This window comes from Conger conger, chromosome 11 (assembly GCF_963514075.1).
Source record: "Conger conger chromosome 11, fConCon1.1, whole genome shotgun sequence".
Lineage (NCBI taxonomy): Eukaryota > Metazoa > Chordata > Actinopteri > Anguilliformes > Congridae > Conger > Conger conger.
The window spans coordinates 5,747,180-5,765,414 of NC_083770.1; the positions used below are offsets into that span (position 1 = coordinate 5,747,180).

General features: G+C 42.2%; 1 protein-coding gene across 2 annotated transcripts in view; it reads right to left on the minus strand.

The window, feature by feature from the left end:
- zgc:158260 (uncharacterized protein LOC571389 homolog) overlaps positions 1-17,236 on the minus strand; it is a 37,174-nt gene extending 19,938 nt beyond the window's left edge. Inside the window, exons 1-4 of one of the 2 annotated variants that reach the window (XM_061259371.1) lie at positions 17,072-17,236; positions 9,575-9,685; positions 8,905-9,077; positions 3,310-3,451 (exon numbers count right to left, since the gene is read on the minus strand). In XM_061259371.1, coding sequence (XP_061115355.1) covers positions 3,310-3,451; positions 8,905-9,077; positions 9,575-9,685; positions 17,072-17,074 — 429 coding nt within the window. In that variant the 5' untranslated portion in view covers positions 17,075-17,236. Of the gene's footprint in view, positions 1-3,309; positions 3,452-8,904; positions 9,078-9,574; positions 9,930-17,071 lie in introns of both variants that reach the window. The other variant, XM_061259370.1, reaches the window with a different exon arrangement.
- Positions 17,237-18,235: the final 999 nt, after the last annotated feature.

Here is an 18,235-nt window from a genome sequence, read left to right on the forward strand (position 1 = left end):
GTACCTATGATTAAAATTCTACACAGTTCCGTTGGACAAACCTACAAAATCAGCAAGGGATCAAATAATTATTGCTCCCATTGTATTACTTATTTTTAGACTTCTACTGTTATAGCCTACCAACTTAGAGCTATGATGCATTGTGTGTTCAAAGATGCTCTTTTGCATACCACTGTTGTAATGTGTGGTTATTCGCATTACTATCACCTTCCTGTCAGCTTTGATCAGTCTGGCCATTCTCCTCTGATGTCTCTCATTAACAAGGCGTTTCTGTCTGCAGAACTGTTGCTCACTGGATTTTTTTTGTGTGTTTTGCACCATTCTTTGCAAACTCTAGAGACTAGTGTAATGTGAAAATCCCAGGAGATCAGCAGTTTCTGAGATACTCAAACCACCCTGTCTCCCACTACATCAAATTTTTCCCCATTCTGATGGTTGATGTGAACATTAACTGAAGTTCCTGACCCGTATCGACATGATCTACATTGCACTGCTGCCACACAATTGGTTGATTAGATAATCGCATGAATAAGTAGGTGTAATAAAGTAACACCTAATAAAGTGCTCAGTGAGTGCAAGTCACTCTGGATAAGAGCGTCTGCCAAAGCTGTTTCTCTTTCAAGGTATGCTGGAGGGCTAGTTTACAACTCCAGGTGTTTTTCCACCTCAACTTTCTATATTCCATCTTTCTCAACCTTCTGCCTGTTGCAGGTGATATCGCGCGATGTAGCCCATTTCATTCATTTTGATAACTTTCATATTTTTTCCCAGGGAAAGCTAATGTGAAGATAATTAGCATGTCTCCAAAAAGGTTGAGCTGCAGGTTTTAGGCTCACTAGATTGCATTTATTTTAATTGGGGGCCAAGCAGCGAAACTGCATAAGCGCACAGTGAGTTTAGCGCACAGTATTATTTATTCATTATCATCATCTTTTCCTTCTGGCTAGGGTATCAATGGCAGCCCCTAACAGCATACGGTAAAAAGTTTTTAAATTTGGCACACTGATTGGGGACTTGATTCTTTTCACCAGGTCTCCACCTTAAGCGCTCTAGCGCCACCAACGGATGAAAGTTGTTTTGGCAGTAAAAAATAATAATAAATGGCAGTCAAGCCGCAAAACAGGAAGTGAGGTCATAACAATGCTTTGATGAATCAAAACCAAACTTGGACACGGGACTCCATTTTGAGAAAGCTCCAAAACATTTCCATCATTTGATCACTGGGGGGCGTTGCAAAAAGCAAAAATGTATTTTAGCTAATAACAGGTGATGCGTTTGCTTTAAAAAAAAATTATTGTGTCTGGTGATACCGTGAGAGGTCCCAAGGCCGAGTCATGGCAACTTTTCATGTCCACTTAATTGATGCGGCCACCATATTGAATTTTATCGAAAAGTTTAAAACATTTTCAGATTTCACATTTAAATTTGGCACAGATGATCTTAATTTAATCTTATCTTAATTTTTTCTTTTTGAAATAGTTTTTTCAGCCCATCGAAATCGGCAGCAAAGCCGCCAAACATGAAGTGAGGGCATATCTCAGCAACGCTTTGATGTGTTGATACCAAACTTGGTATATGTACTCTCATAAAAAACCTTTTTGATTTTCAAAAACATTTATCTATTACAGCCAAATCAAAGGCAAACCACCTAAACAGGAGGTGAGCTCATATCTCAGTTACACTTTGGTCTCGCTATCAGTGCTTACAGCCACACGTTTAACATGATTTCCATGGCAACCCTGCCCTGCTGGACTGCTTGGCCCCCTTCAACCCTGCTTGTAGGTTAATTTAAAGTGAAATACATTCTGTTCAATTTAGAATAACACATTATAGTGGTGCGCAATACCGTCATACCGTGAAACCATGGAATTTTTGCCAAAGGCTATCATACTCCAAAAATCCCATACCGGTCCATACCTAATGTAGGCTGATGTCTGACTGACACCGTACAGTGGGTTTGCTCCATGGACATGGTCACATGGAGACAATTTGGCAATTCTCATTCAAGTTAGTTGTGAAAATTGGACACAAGCATCCCTGTGCTGAGCAAGAAAAATCTTGCTAAGTACTGTAAAGACAATCTAAAGATCGAAGTGTTTGGAATGAGGAACGCAGTTACCGGTTGTTACCGGTCTGCCTTTCGGTGGTGGCCCGACTGTGTTCTTGGCCTATTTCCCGTAACCTACTGTCTGACGCTCCTTCAGCCCTACCTAGCAGCTCATTCATGGCTTACAAGCAAACCAGAACATCGTCATACCGACAGTTATACACTTTCTCTCACTCTACGTGGTACCGATATTCGGGTCTCGGGTAAGCGTTGCTTGATTTCTGTTGCTGTTCATGCTGTTCTGTGGCTTGCTATCGGGGGAGGCAAGGTACCGTGTTTTCACAAACCTGCTGCTGCCAGTGCAAACTTCAAATAAGCCATTGAAGAAAAACTCAAATACCACAACTGCGGAAGATGAGTCGGTTTTGCTCGCTATGCTTAATGAACCACTTGATCAGCAAAGAACATTCTTAAAAGGAATACACCAACATTTTGGGAAATATACCTTTTTCCCTACTTACCCAGACTTAGACAAGATGACTTCTTTTTCATTTTTTTGCATTCACTGGCTCAGTTTCCATGTGTTAGCTTAGGATAAAGACTTGAAGACCATCAAAGTGAAGAAATACACCTTTTGTAGGGTAGGTAAATGCCTAACCCAGCCGACCCGTAGACACACTCTTCTTGTTGTGTAGCAGGTTCACAAGATTTCTTGCCACATATTTTTTTATCTTTGCTAATTCACGTAGGGCTGAATCTACTCTTAAGACATTCTTTTGTTTTAATACTTATGTGAATTTCTTGCTGCATTCAGTTAGATATTTGCCTTGTTCAATCCATGTTACATGCATGGTCCATGTATCATTCGTTCATTCCTGATTGGTTGAGAAAACGAGACAACAACTTGTTTTGAGAATTCAGCCTGAATTCTCGTTATTTTATACATAGGCATGAAAACAAATTGACAGTTAATTATTTGATTTGCAGTCTGGGTGGGCCTAAAATGCTGATCACTCCTCATTGGTCAACCTGCAAACCCGACAGCCAAAATAATGTGTTCACCACTGTGTTAAACTCCTGGCTGATTAAATATTCTTTTCAGGTGTATTGGAGGTGTTTATTCTTTCGTGACTGAATTAAAAACATGAACATTCTCCAAAACTTCTAAAAGGGTGGAAGGGCATTGATAAATGCATAACTTCTATCAATACAAAGTACACTTCAACCCATTTTCTCTTTCATATAATGTCAGCAGTACTTACCAAGCAGACTATCCAGTCATGGAGCCGCTTTGTCACTCTCCTAATCTCTTCATTGAATGATGCCGCTTCTGTGTCATCCTTGGACCTTTTCTCATTTACTTGTAAGTGACAGTAAGGATTCTTCACTGCTGAGTCATCAGCCCTTGGATCAGAGAGAGCTTGTTACTTCCCATGTAAAATTGTATTTGCATTTGTATTGAAATTGTATTTGTATTGGCAACTGTATTTGTTTGCAATGTTAAATTATGTTACATTTTGTGTACAAATGCACGATGTTTCTAATATAACAGTAAAAACATACATATTCAATAAAATGTAACTGAAAATATAAATCCAAAGACCAAAGGTGTTATTAAAATGCCAATGCCTTGGCCAGTTTAACCCAAAATACAAAATGTTTCCTGTAATTGGGTTGGATCTAGGTCGGTTCATGTTCTCACCACAAATGATCCACTTCAGAGTTTGTATCAACGAAACCAAGATAATGAAAAACACAGAACCTGACGGTTCATTTGTAGCCGGGCCGAGACCACGACTCCCGGTACGGTTGTTTTGGTCCACACCAGGGTTCGATTGCTGTATTCACACCTACCCAAAAGAACCGCACCCAGGGGGGAAATGCACAAGGGTCCGATTCAAACGGACTAAACAAGGCATGCGTGAAAGCACCCTAAGACACTGCTCACAGCCGCCTGGGAACACCCGCAGTATGTACACGCTTTCAATTTCTATAGTCACAGCCTACAATCGCCTAAAAAGTGTAGTCGCCTGTTATCAGTGTCACATTGATAACTTGACTTGGCTATTTTAGGCCCATTACATGCCAAATCCAATTAATAAGATACTGTCATTTAATAAAGTTCCATTCATGAAACAAATTGCTTCACCTTCATGCTTGTATAAATATGGCCAAAACACTGTCACCCTTGCAATGTGGAGAATAGACTAAATTCTCATGGCTGAAAATCGAGCGCCTGAAACAGAGGTGCATAAGAATATATAGAGAATGCGAGAGTACATTTTAAAGCTCTAGACCACTTCACAGATATCGCCTTGGGGAGGACATTTCCTGTAATTATTTATTACCTATGTGGGATGTTTTTTTCAATATTAGTTTTTATTTAGTAGCTACTATATTTAGTTCAAACAGACATTCATGAAAATAGTGATAGTTTAATGATAATGTGATATGTTCTCACATTTTGAGCACTTCATTATTCAGTGCTGATTGGCTAAGAAACATGTTATGTCACACTCCACACACACTCACCAAGCACTTTATTAGGTATTTATTAGACTTATAATAATTTGATTCATCAGCATTATCATTCAATCAGTATCCAAGCAGTACCAGATTAAGGGGGCGACATGGCTCAGTCGTCTGGCAGTCGGAGGGTTGCCGGTTCGATCCCCCGCCGGGCGATAGGTAGCTAGCTCTAGATCCTTTGTGAGGTAGCTGGCTCTAGATCTTTTGTGAGGTAGCATCTATAGGTAGCTGGCTCTAGATCCTTTGTGAGGTAGCACTATACGTAGCTGGCTCTAGATCCCTTGTGAGGTTCCTATATAGGTAGCTAGCTCTAGATCCTTTGTGAGGTAGCTGGCTCTAGATCTTTTGTGAGTGTTGTCGTGAGCCACGGACCCCTTGCCGAGCTCAGACCTCACGTTCCCACGAGCAGTACCTCACCTTGAGGTGTCTCAGGGACGAACTCAAGTACTCCGAACGTTCTGGAGCCCTGGTAAGTTCTACTGAACTTCCAGCCCAGTCTCGAAGTGAAGGGTGTGATGCAAATCTGGTATTCGATGTCCTGTATTCAATGTATTCCTCTAAAGAATCTTTATCACATGATTATAGTAAGATATACTTTATTATAATCAATCAAAAGAATAGAGTTATACAGATTACAGTGTAAATATCATCTTTCAGTTTGCTGATCACATGCAAGTTACATATACCCCTTTAGCTCTTTCTAATTTACCTTTCCACCATGATGTTTAAAAGTCAAGGTACACCCCTCAAATACCCATCCTCCTCTTTGGCCTTTACCTTATCTTATGGCTCCCCCTTCACGGAGATAAAAGCTACTGAACTTCCATTAATACAATGGGTACAAACACCCCTAAAGTCTACTACTTATTTATATCGTATATAGTATCTTACTAAAAAATAAAAGACATAAAAATGAAAGGAAACTTTAAATGTATTACTTCTATGTACTACTTTTCCTACTTTTACAAGTAATATAGATTATAATTACCACCCATGCCCTAAATATAGTCATCTTATTTTCCACGGGATTGGATCCCTCCTCCTTACTGTTGATGAGCTCTTTGAACAGCTTGGTTTGGGAATCTGGGGCAGGATCAGGACCCAGACTTTCGAAAGACGTGACTTTGCACTTCGTACTTCTCCTGCCAGTTGTATGGGATGTGCACTGGTATGTCTTCGAACACGTCGGGGGTTTTTCAGTGCAGCCGCAGCATATGCCTCTCCTCACTGACACTGAGGTTAGGGGGGGAGGCTTCAGGTCCAGCAGGAAGGTGTTCTGTAGCGTGGAGGAACCCCGCGTCCCGTCTGTTGGCCTCCAGGTGCAGTTCACGGCTCCAAGCATGTCGTAAAAGCCCTTTAACTCTTTCACCAGCTTTTCTGTTTGATGAGGGATGCGCATGAACACCTCTTCGACATCAGTCCCGCTGCCACAACTCTTGGGCTGAGTCCGCACCGCGTACGTCACTCCTCTCTCCATATCCATATCCTGGAGTGGCGTGCAGAGGGAACGCGCCACTCCAGCTTGACTACAGCTGTCTTGCGTTGCTCTCTCTTCAACAGCTCGTAGATATCTTGTGAAGCAAAATTCTAAGATCCTATCCTAAGGTCTAAAAGCTTATTCCTTATATATCTTTTTTGCATACAAAAGTGTACCTTTTTGATAAGAAATTTTCCCAATATTTCAAGTGGGAAGACATTTATCTCTTATGTAACTTGTTTTTTAGTGACCATATTCATCACTTCTGTTTTTCCCACTGTCATTTTCTCATACCTCAAAAGAAATTTCCCCAATACTTTATCTCATGTGCCCCTCCGGTTGGGAATTTCCACCATCTTAATATACGAGTGGAAAAACACTAGCTTTTTTGTATTTTTTTAAGGAACATATTCATCACTGGTATTTGTCTCCCTGTCATAATCTCTCCTTGGACTCTCTCCAAACTTTGACTTCATACAAGCCAGAAGTTAGTGCCCTCCACCATCTCAACACACTCTTCAGGTGCCCCTCTCCGCGGCACCTTAAGGGATCTACAAAGGACATCCAGCCAATGGCTGAGTGTAAATCATCCTCCAACTCTTCTAGAGTCAGTCCTTTGAATCTATCCGATAAATTATTTGTGCTATAATCAGGAAGGCCCTTGAAGCCTCTTAATCTTCTTTCGGTATTGACATCCCTTCCGTTTTCCTTTTTTTTTTCTTTAGCCAGGCATTGTGCCCCTCCCCTGTAGGGTTGGGGTATTCTCAGTCAGAACTTTAACCTTGCTCCTTAAAATCCTAAATCTAAGTCCCCCGACTTCAGACTCCTCTACTGACAAGTATGGCTGCTCATTATCTCTGAACCACATATTTTTCTTCTTACTACCACCTCGATGGCGTGTGCGAGGGGTTAACAATGCATTCCTTCCTAACCCATCCCCCGTCAATCTCTCATCAGGGGGCCTAGGGCCGGGTCCTCGACAGTGTGTCCCTGATTGTTCGATTACCTAATCGGACCCTTGTGTCCTTGAGCAAGACACCTAACCCCTAAATGCTCCTGACGAGCTGGTCGGCGCCTTGCATGGCAGCTAATCGCCGTCGGTGTGTGAGTGTGTGTATGAATGGTTGAATGAGAAGCATCAATTGTACAGCGCTTTGGATAAAGGCGCTATATAAATTCCAACCATTTACCATCTATATCTTACAGTTATTATCTGCTGTCCAGGATCTGCCTTCCTTTTAGGAGGCATGTCGCTGTCCACTGTAAGCCTGTGTTATAAAGTTAGCTAGTAATTAGGCTAGTCAGATATGAAATGGACCATGATAGAGTATAGTAGCTACTAGCTAACCTTTGGGATTGTGTGGCTTATAATATGGTTTACTTTATTCTTCTAACATTACAAATATTTTACTGTTGAGGGTACTTTGCTAACCGGGTAAATGCTGATAAAACGTAATGTGTTAACTAGCTAGCTAATATGTGAAATACAGTCTACAGAAAATACAGCTTTCTATATATCTTTAAAGATGTAATGATGTTTTATAGGGTAGCCGACCAGCTACATGCCGGCTTGATTCCGTTATTGCAAGCAAGGGATATGCCACCAAATATTCATTGTTATTTGCTTTCATTTACTTAAATACTCTCTGTTCCAGTACTTTTGCTCACATAGAAATTGGTGGTCTGATACTAAAGGTCCTATGTTCTAAGTAGTTTAACAGATCTAGGTGTAAACAGCAGGAAATAAAAGCTGAAATTCTAAACAAATTGAAATTTAATCTCAACCTCAAATGCATTCAATATGTTGCAAAAACAAAGGAATTGGCCTTGCTGCTTCAATACTTTTGGAGGGGACTGTAGGTACATGTGTTTACTGAACAAAAGGACGTGTAGAATGATGTGATGAAAACAGTAGTAAATTGTTTATTTCTTGTCTAATAAAAATGTATGAAATGGTATACATTTCATCCAGTCTAAATATTGATGAATAAACCATTTTTATTTAGTTTGGTTCAGCATGTGCACTCATCAGTCTTGTTGAAAAAGAATGAAAATGAATCAAACAAATATGAATGCATAGTTTACAGTCAAGTGCACATGGAAATTGTTTTTTTAACTTATTCAGTTTTGCCCCTCTAAAAACCTGACAATCTGTCACAGACCCATACAGATACTACAACACACAAATAACATGCCCTCCTTACCTTCATCATACTGTACACCCCCTAATAGACTATTCTGGGAGTGTGCACAATTGTATTCTTCTCTATAGCATAAAAAAAATTCAGAAACACACACTGAGCACTTTATTCGTTTTTTTTTTTTTTTTTTACTTATTCGTCTTCTGCTACTGTAGCTCATCCACTTAGAGGTTTGACGTGTTGTGCGTTCACAGATGCTGTTCTGCATACTACCATTGTAACGTGTTCTTTGGGTTATTTGCATTACGGTCACCTCCCGGTCAGCTTTGACCAGTCTGACCCTTCTCTTTTGACCTCTCTCATTAGCAACTGCTGTTTTTGACATCATTCTCTGCAAACTCTAGAGACTGTTGTGTGTGAAAATCCCGAGAGATCAGCAGTTTCTGAGATACCCAAACCACCCTGGCACCAATAATCATTCCACAGTCAAAGTCATTTAGATCACCTTTCTACTGAAAAACAGCTCAACCTCTTGACCACAGCTGCAATGCTTTTCTGCATTTAGTAGCAGCCACATGATTGGCGGATTAAATATTGGCAATAACAAGCTGGTGTACAGGTCTACATAAAAAAGTGCTCACTGAGTGAAACATCAATATGCACATTTTGTTGAATCTAACAAAGGGTAGTGGTTTTATAAATCAACTTGCCTGCGCTTGTTAGGTGCCATTGTGTTATTCCCCCCATAGGATCTAGAGGCCTCCAGCTTGTTCTGTTCAGCACAGTCATCTGCATGGTCTCTGCTGAAATTTATCAGCAATGATGCAGCCTCACTGTTTATACTCATCTCGGGGTCCAGGACAGACGTTACCTGATCTAACAACTTGGAGGAAAAACAAATAAAGACTGTTGATGCAAAATCCAACATCAGAAAGCCATACTACACAGGCTACATTCTGCTCGCAGTGCACATTAGTTGTTGGCTTTAATCTTGTTGCTATGACGAAATATGGCAAAGGCCATGGCCACTAGTGGGCTTGCACAAATGAGATAAGGGCAACTGATGACTGAACCCAGGCCAGAGGCCTGTAGTACACTCACCTCAGAGCCCAGAGGCCCGTAGTACACTCACCTCAGAGCCCAGAGGCCCGTAGTACACTCACCTCAGAGCCCAGAGGCCCGTAGTACACTCACCTCAGAGCCCAGAGGCCCGTAGTACACTCACCTCAGAGCCCAGAGGCCCGTAGTACACTCACCTCAGAACCCAGAGGCCCGTAGTACACTCACCTCAGAGCCCAGAGGCCTGTAGTACACTCACCTCAGAGCCCAGAGGCCCGTAGTACACTCACCTCAGAGCCCAGAGGCCCGTAGTACACTCACCTCAGAGGACATGCACTCCTGAAAGTGCGGGTAAAGGGCAAGTGGGTGCTGGGTCAGGGTGTACTCCACTTCGGATAAATGCTTGCGGTGTGCATGTTGCTGGGGGTTCTCCTTAGAGAAACACACTTGTTCTTTAGTAAGGTGATTCTTGGGCTTCATCTCGCAGCAACATGGAGGGAAAAAACCTCTCTGGATCCGAATAAAATTTTGATCCCCGATTGGAGGGGAGTAACCACTTCTGAAATCATCCAGCCCTGGTTTTAAGAAACGCCAACCACAAGCATCTAGGCCACCAGGGGGGAACTGTTTATTGTTTGTACCTTCTCGACATTTGATGCACAGCCTTTCATTGCACCTGCAAACGTAAAAAATACATATACATATTGAACCAATGATTGCGCAGTTATCATTATTTGTCACATAAATGCATACAGTAAATAAACAATAAAACAATAAAATATTTTCAGTAATGTGTTTACATTGTTTGTCTGTTTGAACCAAACCTCATTAATGTTATTACAATACCTACAGGCCTATTGCGATCACATGCTTCTGCAAAAAAACAAAAAATAAATAAAAATAAGAAAGCTGCCAAAAATATCGTTCACCAAATCAGGTCAGAGAGTGAGCCGTATCGGTTGGTTGGTGTGTTTGGTGTGCAGACTGCCTGGTACAAATTTACAAACAGTACCCAGGTTCTGACATTGGCAGCCTACACGTCCTACACCATCAAGATAATGATGACCTAGATCAAAAAAAGTGCTCCCTCACAAAGGATCTACAGCCAGCTACCTCTAGTGCTACCTCACAAAGGATCTAGAGCCAGCTCACCTATAGTGCTACCTCACAAAGGATCTAGAGCCAGCTACCTACAGTGCTACTTCACAAAGGATCTAGAGCCAGCTACCTACAGTGCTACTTCACAAAGGATCTAGAGCCAGATACCTATACTGCTACCTAGCAAAGGATCTAGAGCCAGCTACATATAGATTCTACCTCTCAAAGGATCTAGAGCCAGCTACCTATAGATGCTACCTCACAAAAGATCTAGAGCCAGCTACCTCACAAAGGATCTAGAGCTAGCTACCTATATGGGAACCTCACAAGGGATCTAGAGCCAGCTACCTATAGTACTACCTCACAAAGGATCTAGAGCCAGCTACATATAGTGCTACCTCACAAAGGATCTAGAGCCAGCTACCTATAGATGCTACCTCACAAAAGATCTAGAGCCAGCTACCTCACAAAGGATCTAGAGCCAGATACCTATAGTGCTACCTCACAACGGATCTAGAGCCAGCTACCTATAGTGCTACCTCACGGAGGATCTAGAGCCGACTACCTATAGATGCTGGCCTCCCAGCATCCGCCATCAGACCCCTCCAACTTATCCAGAATGCAGCAGCTCGTCTGGTCTTCAACCTTCCCAAATACTCGCACGTCACCCCCCTGCTTACTACCCTCCACTGGCTGCCTGTCATGGCTCGCATCAAATTCAAAACATTGGTGCTAGCCTTCCAAGCAGTTAAGGGGTCTTCCCCAGCTTATCTACAAAAAATCATCAGACCCTACACCCCTGCCAGACCTCTTCGTTCAGCCTCCACAGGCCGCTTGGCACCTCCCCCTCTCCGAACCTCCACCTCACGCTCACGACTGCTGTCTGTTCTGGCTCCACGGTGGTGGAACGAACTCCCCGTTGAGGTCAGAACTGTAGAATCTCTCCCCACCTTCAAACGCAAGCTGAAGACACACCTCTTCAAGCAGCACCTCTCCCCATCCCTCCCTACCTCCCTGTGAACCTTAATTGTTGTCTCTGTGACTTGCTTTGTGTATCGGTATTTTTTAGTTGGCTAGGTAAGCAGTGTTTTGATAGTTAACTTTGGTCACTTTTGCTCTGTTTGTTTGTTTCTTGTTTAAAAAAAATAAAAAATAAAATAAAATAAAATTGGCCCTCGTCCTTATCTTTGTTGTACAGGTAGCAGTTCAAATTGTACTTCCCTCTAGGGTCTTTCAGCGAACTTATCCCTGGTTATGGATATGCACTTTGTTGTACGTCGCTCTGGATAAGAGCGTCTGCCAAATGCCAATAATGTAATGTAAAAAGATGCTACCTCACAAAAGATCTAGAGCCAGCTACCTCACAAAGGATCTAGAGCTAGCTACCTATATGGGAACCTCACAAGGGATCTAGAGCCAGCTACCTATAGTACTACCTCACAAAGGATCTAGAGCCAGCTACGTATAGTGCTACCTCACAAAGGATCTAGAGCCAGCTACCTATAGATGCTACCTCACAAAAGATCTAGAGCCAGCTACCTCACAAAGGATCTAGAGCTAGCTACCTATATGGGAACCTCACAAGGGATCTAGAGCCAGCTACCTATAGTACTACCTCACAAAGGATCTAGAGCCAGCTACGTATAGTGCTACCTCACAAAGGATCTAGAGCCAGCTACCTATAGATGCTACCTCACAAAAGATCTAGAGCCAGCTACCTCACAAAGGATCTAGAGCTAGCTACCTATAGCCCAACCTCACAAGGGATCTAGAGCCAGCTACCTATAGTGCTACCTCACAAAGGATCACAAAGCGGACCAGACGACAACACACAGCCCACAGGAACATCCCAGCTCTGCGCACCTCTCCAGGAGATTATTCACCGCACCATCGCCGCTCCTACAAGGACAGCACGTCTTCTGGATCCAGCAATGCGTATGGACTCAGTAAGACTCAACAACAAACATTCAGGCATAGCCAGTGTTTAGTTTAGTCTTGATTGATATTGTGAATGTGTTTTTCTATTTGTCTGTGTTACCGTTTGAATGTATTTTTGTTAGCCACATATATACCTGAATTGATTCGCCGTCTTTCGCATATGTAATTAGAGTAAAACGACGCAAGTAGTCTCTCTTTCCCCAACTAACACTAACACTCCCACGTTTACCTTTCCTTTTGTCAAAGGACACATGCACTTGCGCGGGCACACGCTCACATACCCAACTAACTTGCCCTACTAACTTCCCGTTCCCGTTTGTTTAATAAATATATTTTATTAAACCCGGTGTCTGTTTTGGAATCACACAGACATGAGAGCCAAGTTAAAGCAGTCTTTCGAAGAACTTCCAACCTTCAGGTTATCGGTATGTTTAATCATTAATATTGGTTATTTTAATTATTAATTACAATACTAAATTTGTGGTTAGATATTTCTGATAACAGTAATTTTATGAGACTGATTACTTTTTGCAGTTATACTGCTACATAACATTAATTGGCGCCCCGAAGGATCAAGAGCCAGCTACCTCTAGTGCTACACCTCATAAAGGATCTAGAGCCAGCTCACCTATAGTGCTGCCTCATAAATGACCTAGAGCCGGCTCACCTATAGTGCTGCCTCACAAAGGATCTAGAGCCAGATACCTATAGTGCTACCTAGCAAAGGATCTAGAGCCAGCTATCTATAGTGCTACATCACAACGGATCGAGAGCCAGCTACCTATAGATGCTACCTCACAAAGGATCTAGAGCCTGCTACCTATAGATGCTACCTCACAAAAGATCTAGAGCTAGCTACCTATAGTGCTACCTCAAGAAGGATCTAGAGCCAGCTACCTATAGATGCTACCTCACAAAAGATCTAGAGCCAACTACCTCACAAAGGATCTAGAGTTAGCTACCTATAGCGGAACCTCCCAAGGATATCTAGAGCCAGCTACCTATAGCGCTACCTCACAAAGGATCTAGAGCCAGTTACATATAGTGCTACTCAGTCTCTGACCCCCACCCCCTACAAACTGGAGTCCCGCGGCGCTCAGTTCTTGGTCCTCTCCTCTTCTCTCTATAGACCATGTCTCTTGGTTCTGTTATCTCTTCCCATGGCTTTTCTTACCATTCTTATGCCGATGACACTCAACTCTTTCTTTCCTTCCCCCCCAATACCCAGGTCACCACACAGATCTCTGCTCGCTTGGCTGATATCTCTGCGTGGATGACTTCCCACCACCTGAAGCTTAACCTTGCCAAGACGGAACTTCTGTACATCCCTGCTAAGTCCTCTCCAACAATCGACCTCTCACTGATTGTTGAGGACTTTGTAGTATCCTCCTCCCATATGGTCAAGAATCTTGGGGTGACTCTTGATAACAGCCTCACCCTCGCTCCACATGTATCCTCCACTGCCAGAACCTGCAGGTTCTTCCTCCACAATATACGCTGTATCCGTCATCTGCTGACGGAGAAAGCCACCCAGCTCTTAGTCCAGGCGCTCGCCATTTCCCGCCTGGATTACTGCAACTCCCTCCTAGCCGGTCTCCCAGCTTGTGCCATCAAGCCCCTCCAGCTGGTCCAGAATGCTGCAGCCTGGCTCATATCACCCCACTCCTTATTGGCTTCCACTGGCTTCCTATTGCCTCACACATCCACTTTGCGGCCCTAGTGTTGGCATTTCAGACTGCTAAGGGGACTGCCCCACCTAACATACAATCCTTAATCACTCCCTACTCCCCAGCTAGACCAGTCTGTTAGCTCTGGTCGCCTTATGGTTCCCTCACTACGAGCACCTGGTGGTCGAGCTGCACGTTCACGCCTGTTTTCCGTTCTGGTTCCTCAGTGGTGGAATGACTTGCCTACCACTGTAGGCAGCACAATCCCTCCCCCTTTTTCGACGCAGACCTCTGACCTGGGAAACACACCTTTTTAAACTGTACCTTAGTCCTCTCTCCTGATTCCCCCCCCCCCCCCCCCCCTTCGATATCCCTCTTGTCTAACCAAAAAATAAAAAAATTAATTGCACTGTATTATGGTAAATGGTTGGCATTTATGTAGCGCCTTTATCCAAAGCGTTGTACAATTGATGCTTCTCATTCACCCATTCATACACACACTCACACACCGACGGCGATTGGCTGCAATGGAAGAACCTATGCAGCTTTGGATTAAAAGCGTCTGCCAAATGACTAAAATGTAAATGTAAATGTAAAAGATAATAAAGTAGCTATAATGAGTCCATACATTAAAAGCAGTAAGACATGGCATGTAGGTGACTCACCAACTAGTATACTACAGTAGGCATCCACACCATCCACACAGCTGTCTGAGGAGAGAACCTATAGGTCCAGCACTCGCAGTCCTAAACACTGACCTCCACCAAGCCACTGTGGAGCTGTCTGAGGAACAGAGGGTGTCAGGCTCCAAGGTCCTCCCTCTTTCAAAATAACATAACCAGACAGTCCACAGTGGTTAAGGCATGAATTTGAAGTGAAGCAGGCCAACAATGTGAAAATAAATCTGAATGACAAACTATTCGTGATAGAAAAAGTTTCTGCCCTGTCTCTGACGACACTGCTGGAGCCAGGGTTCAATGACCTGGGTTTTAGTAATGCCAGCTTCACTCAGGTTGCTGTTGAGAAGCCGGTAAGAGAGTGCGTCAATTTCATTGCACCTGCTCAGTCACACAAACCAGTTTCACATGGATCACTGGGGCCAGCTGGACAGCCAAGTGGATGCAAAGCAAGGAGCACTCAGTGTAACTGCATGTGAGTGCCATTGTGGAAGTCCAGAGGTAAATGGCTGGCATTTATATAGCGCCTTTATCCAAAGCGCTGTACAATTGATGCTTCTCATTCACCCATTCATACACACACTCACACACCGATGGCGATTGGCTGCCATGCAAGGCGCCGACCAGCTCGTCAGGAGCATTTAGGGGTTAGGTGTCTTGCTCAGGGACACTCCGACACAGCCCGGGCAGGGGATCGAACCGGCAACCCTCCGACTGCCAGACGACTGCTCTTACTGCCTGAGCCATGTTGCCCCCTAGGTAGGTAGAATATGTTCCATGTCTATTTTCTGCTGTTGAATGACAATGAAATTGACTAAATGTTTTTCTTCTGTCTATCCTGCGTATGTAAAAGATGCACACCTCCCACAGGCAGAGGACCCACTGGTTGTCCCATAAACAGATTTATCCTCACCTGTTTCGGGTCGCCATCCAATACCTGAGCACACCTGTGCCATGTGAGAGGACACTGTCAAAGGCCAGGGGATTGTGAGACAGAAAAGAAGCCGCCTGAAACAAGCACTGTAGAACAACTTCTCTTTTTTTAATAAAACCTCAATCCAATTGAAAACCTTTGGGCTGAACTGAAGAGGGCAGTTGACAAGGGCAAACCCAAGAATGTGAAGGATCTTGAAAGGATCAGCATAGAGGAATGGTCCCAACTCACTCCAAATATGTCCCTTAACCTTGTCTTGCCAGAGGTGGATGCTAAGTACTAAACCAAGGGTGCCAATAATTATGGATCCTTGATTTTGGTTGGTTCCATTGAAACACTAATAAAGTATTTTTCCACACATGTTCAGCATCTTGATTTTCTCAGTAATCATTGTTTATTTATTTTATTTATTTTTTGCCAGTCAGGGTTGCCAATCATTCTGGAGCCCACTGCACCATGTAAATCAAAATCATGGCTAAATACCACTATAGACAGTCACAAGTGTAAGTGTAAATAGTAATTATATGGACAATGTCAATAATTATACCACCCTAATACTGTTTGCTGACATTGTAACATATTTTTCACAAGCTATTTGGACAATATTATGGGTTTATTGTAGCCCATTAATGCACATAATATGTACTTTATGAAAGCACTTTTGTAGGTAGTCCTGTACATAGCACTGGCGCTGAGAAAGATAAAAGGAGAGAATAGTAGGCCACTGTAGGTAGGCCTATGGCCTTTCAAATGATGAACTTCAAGTAAAAAGTTTTAACTCTATTTTACTATATTTATTATATTCATATTATCCCTTTTAGTATTTGTGCATTCTGGTTCTTATTTGAAGTGAATGTTCAAAAATTTTTCTATTGGTTGCTTCATTCTTTGTAACTATAGCATTTTAATATTGTGCCAACCAACCCCATAATGTGTGTCAGCCAAAGCCGTAAGTGCGAAACATGACTTTTATTCATTAGCCGCCTAATTTTACAAAACATTTGTGGACATTAACATGCATTTAGAACTGCGATCTTAATAATTTGATTAGATTATTCTAGAATAACACACAAATTATACCAGAGAAATGGGGCAACGAGTGAAAAGTGTCAACCACCCCCGGTCTCCGTTAATTAAAGGCAAGGGTTGAATGTTGTTTCTGTGAAAAAAGATTGGAAAATGCTCTGGTAATATTTTCAGAATTCAGCCAAATACGAAAACCGTTAGGCCATTTCCGCGCAAAGCATAGCTTTACTTTGATAAACTTATTTTAGTATGTCATAGTTATACAATATTGGAAACAGGCATCCATATGTTGGCGGCGAAGTCACCATAGAAATAACAAAACAAGATAACAAAAAATGGATGCTAGTTCAGTGTAATAAACTGGGGTAGTGGTAGCTAAAATACTAATTTAATGCTGGTTCGGTGTGAAAAAAAAAAAAGTTGCTAAATGTAAACTAGGTCTAACGTAGGCTGTATTAATCCACTTAAAACGTCTTACCATGCATGTAGGTCTTTCCCCGCTGGTACAATGCTGGGCAAGAATCTTTTATCTGCCATTGACATAGCAGAGAATTGTATTAATTGTTTATTTGCCTCCAGTCAAACCTTTTTAATGGTTTTCTAGGCTAACACGATGTATAACTAACAACAGTCAGGCTAAAAGCAACTTAGCTTCATGGTTTCCAGGATACCAGTTCCAGAAAACAGAATAGTCTTACTGCAGGCAACCGGTGGGCGTGTTTAAGAGTACACAATAAAAGCCTTACACAAGAAGAGGAACGAGCAAGGTGCGAACGAAAATATTATTGTTCAGGGATAAACCTGTCACTCACCAACAAATTGGAGTTTTCCGACTTCACTGTCCAGAGAGACTGTATTTCTTCAGTAATCGACATTTGTTTTTACTACATTATATTTTTTATAATTATTTTGCTGTAATAGATTTGTGGAGCTTAACTTTGATTAGGACTTCTGATTTCATAACGGCAGGTTTAAAAAAAGTAATTAGACAATCTTTGTATCCCGATCGTGTAAGTCCAAGAGCCAGGGGGTAGTAATTCGCACTGGGAGGGACGATGTCCCCGAGTGATTTTAATGATTGTCTTTGGGCCTAGTATGAGAAAAGGTGTGACAGAAAACGTGTCACTCAATTTTCATCCCTCCATCATTGTTTGTTTTTCCACTTTTTTAATTGGATTTCCAATTATAAGTCAACTTAAACAAAGAAGAATATGATGGAGTCATATACAGTGGGCCCCAGAATTATTGGCACCCTTAAAGACCCTGTGCAGTCGAAATCATGACTTTAAAATGTATTATAGTTATTATATTATGTCCAAAGATTATAAGGTTACTTACACATTGATGATACATTTAGACTATGTAATGAATTAGATGTATTTTCCTAAAAACTATGCAATGCTCGACATTGCCGCCTGGTGGAGTATTTGGTATCAGTGGTTTTGAGACCAATCGAGAGGGCCTGAATGCTTCCAATTTGCATTGACCAATATAGAGTGGCAAAATCCCTCACCGAGTAAGAATATTCATGTAGTGTGCGCTCCCAATTTCTAAGCCATGACCAAATTATCAAATACATATTGCGCAGTCTGCTGTTAATATTAGCTAAGTATACACTTAAACAATGCATTATTATTTTGTG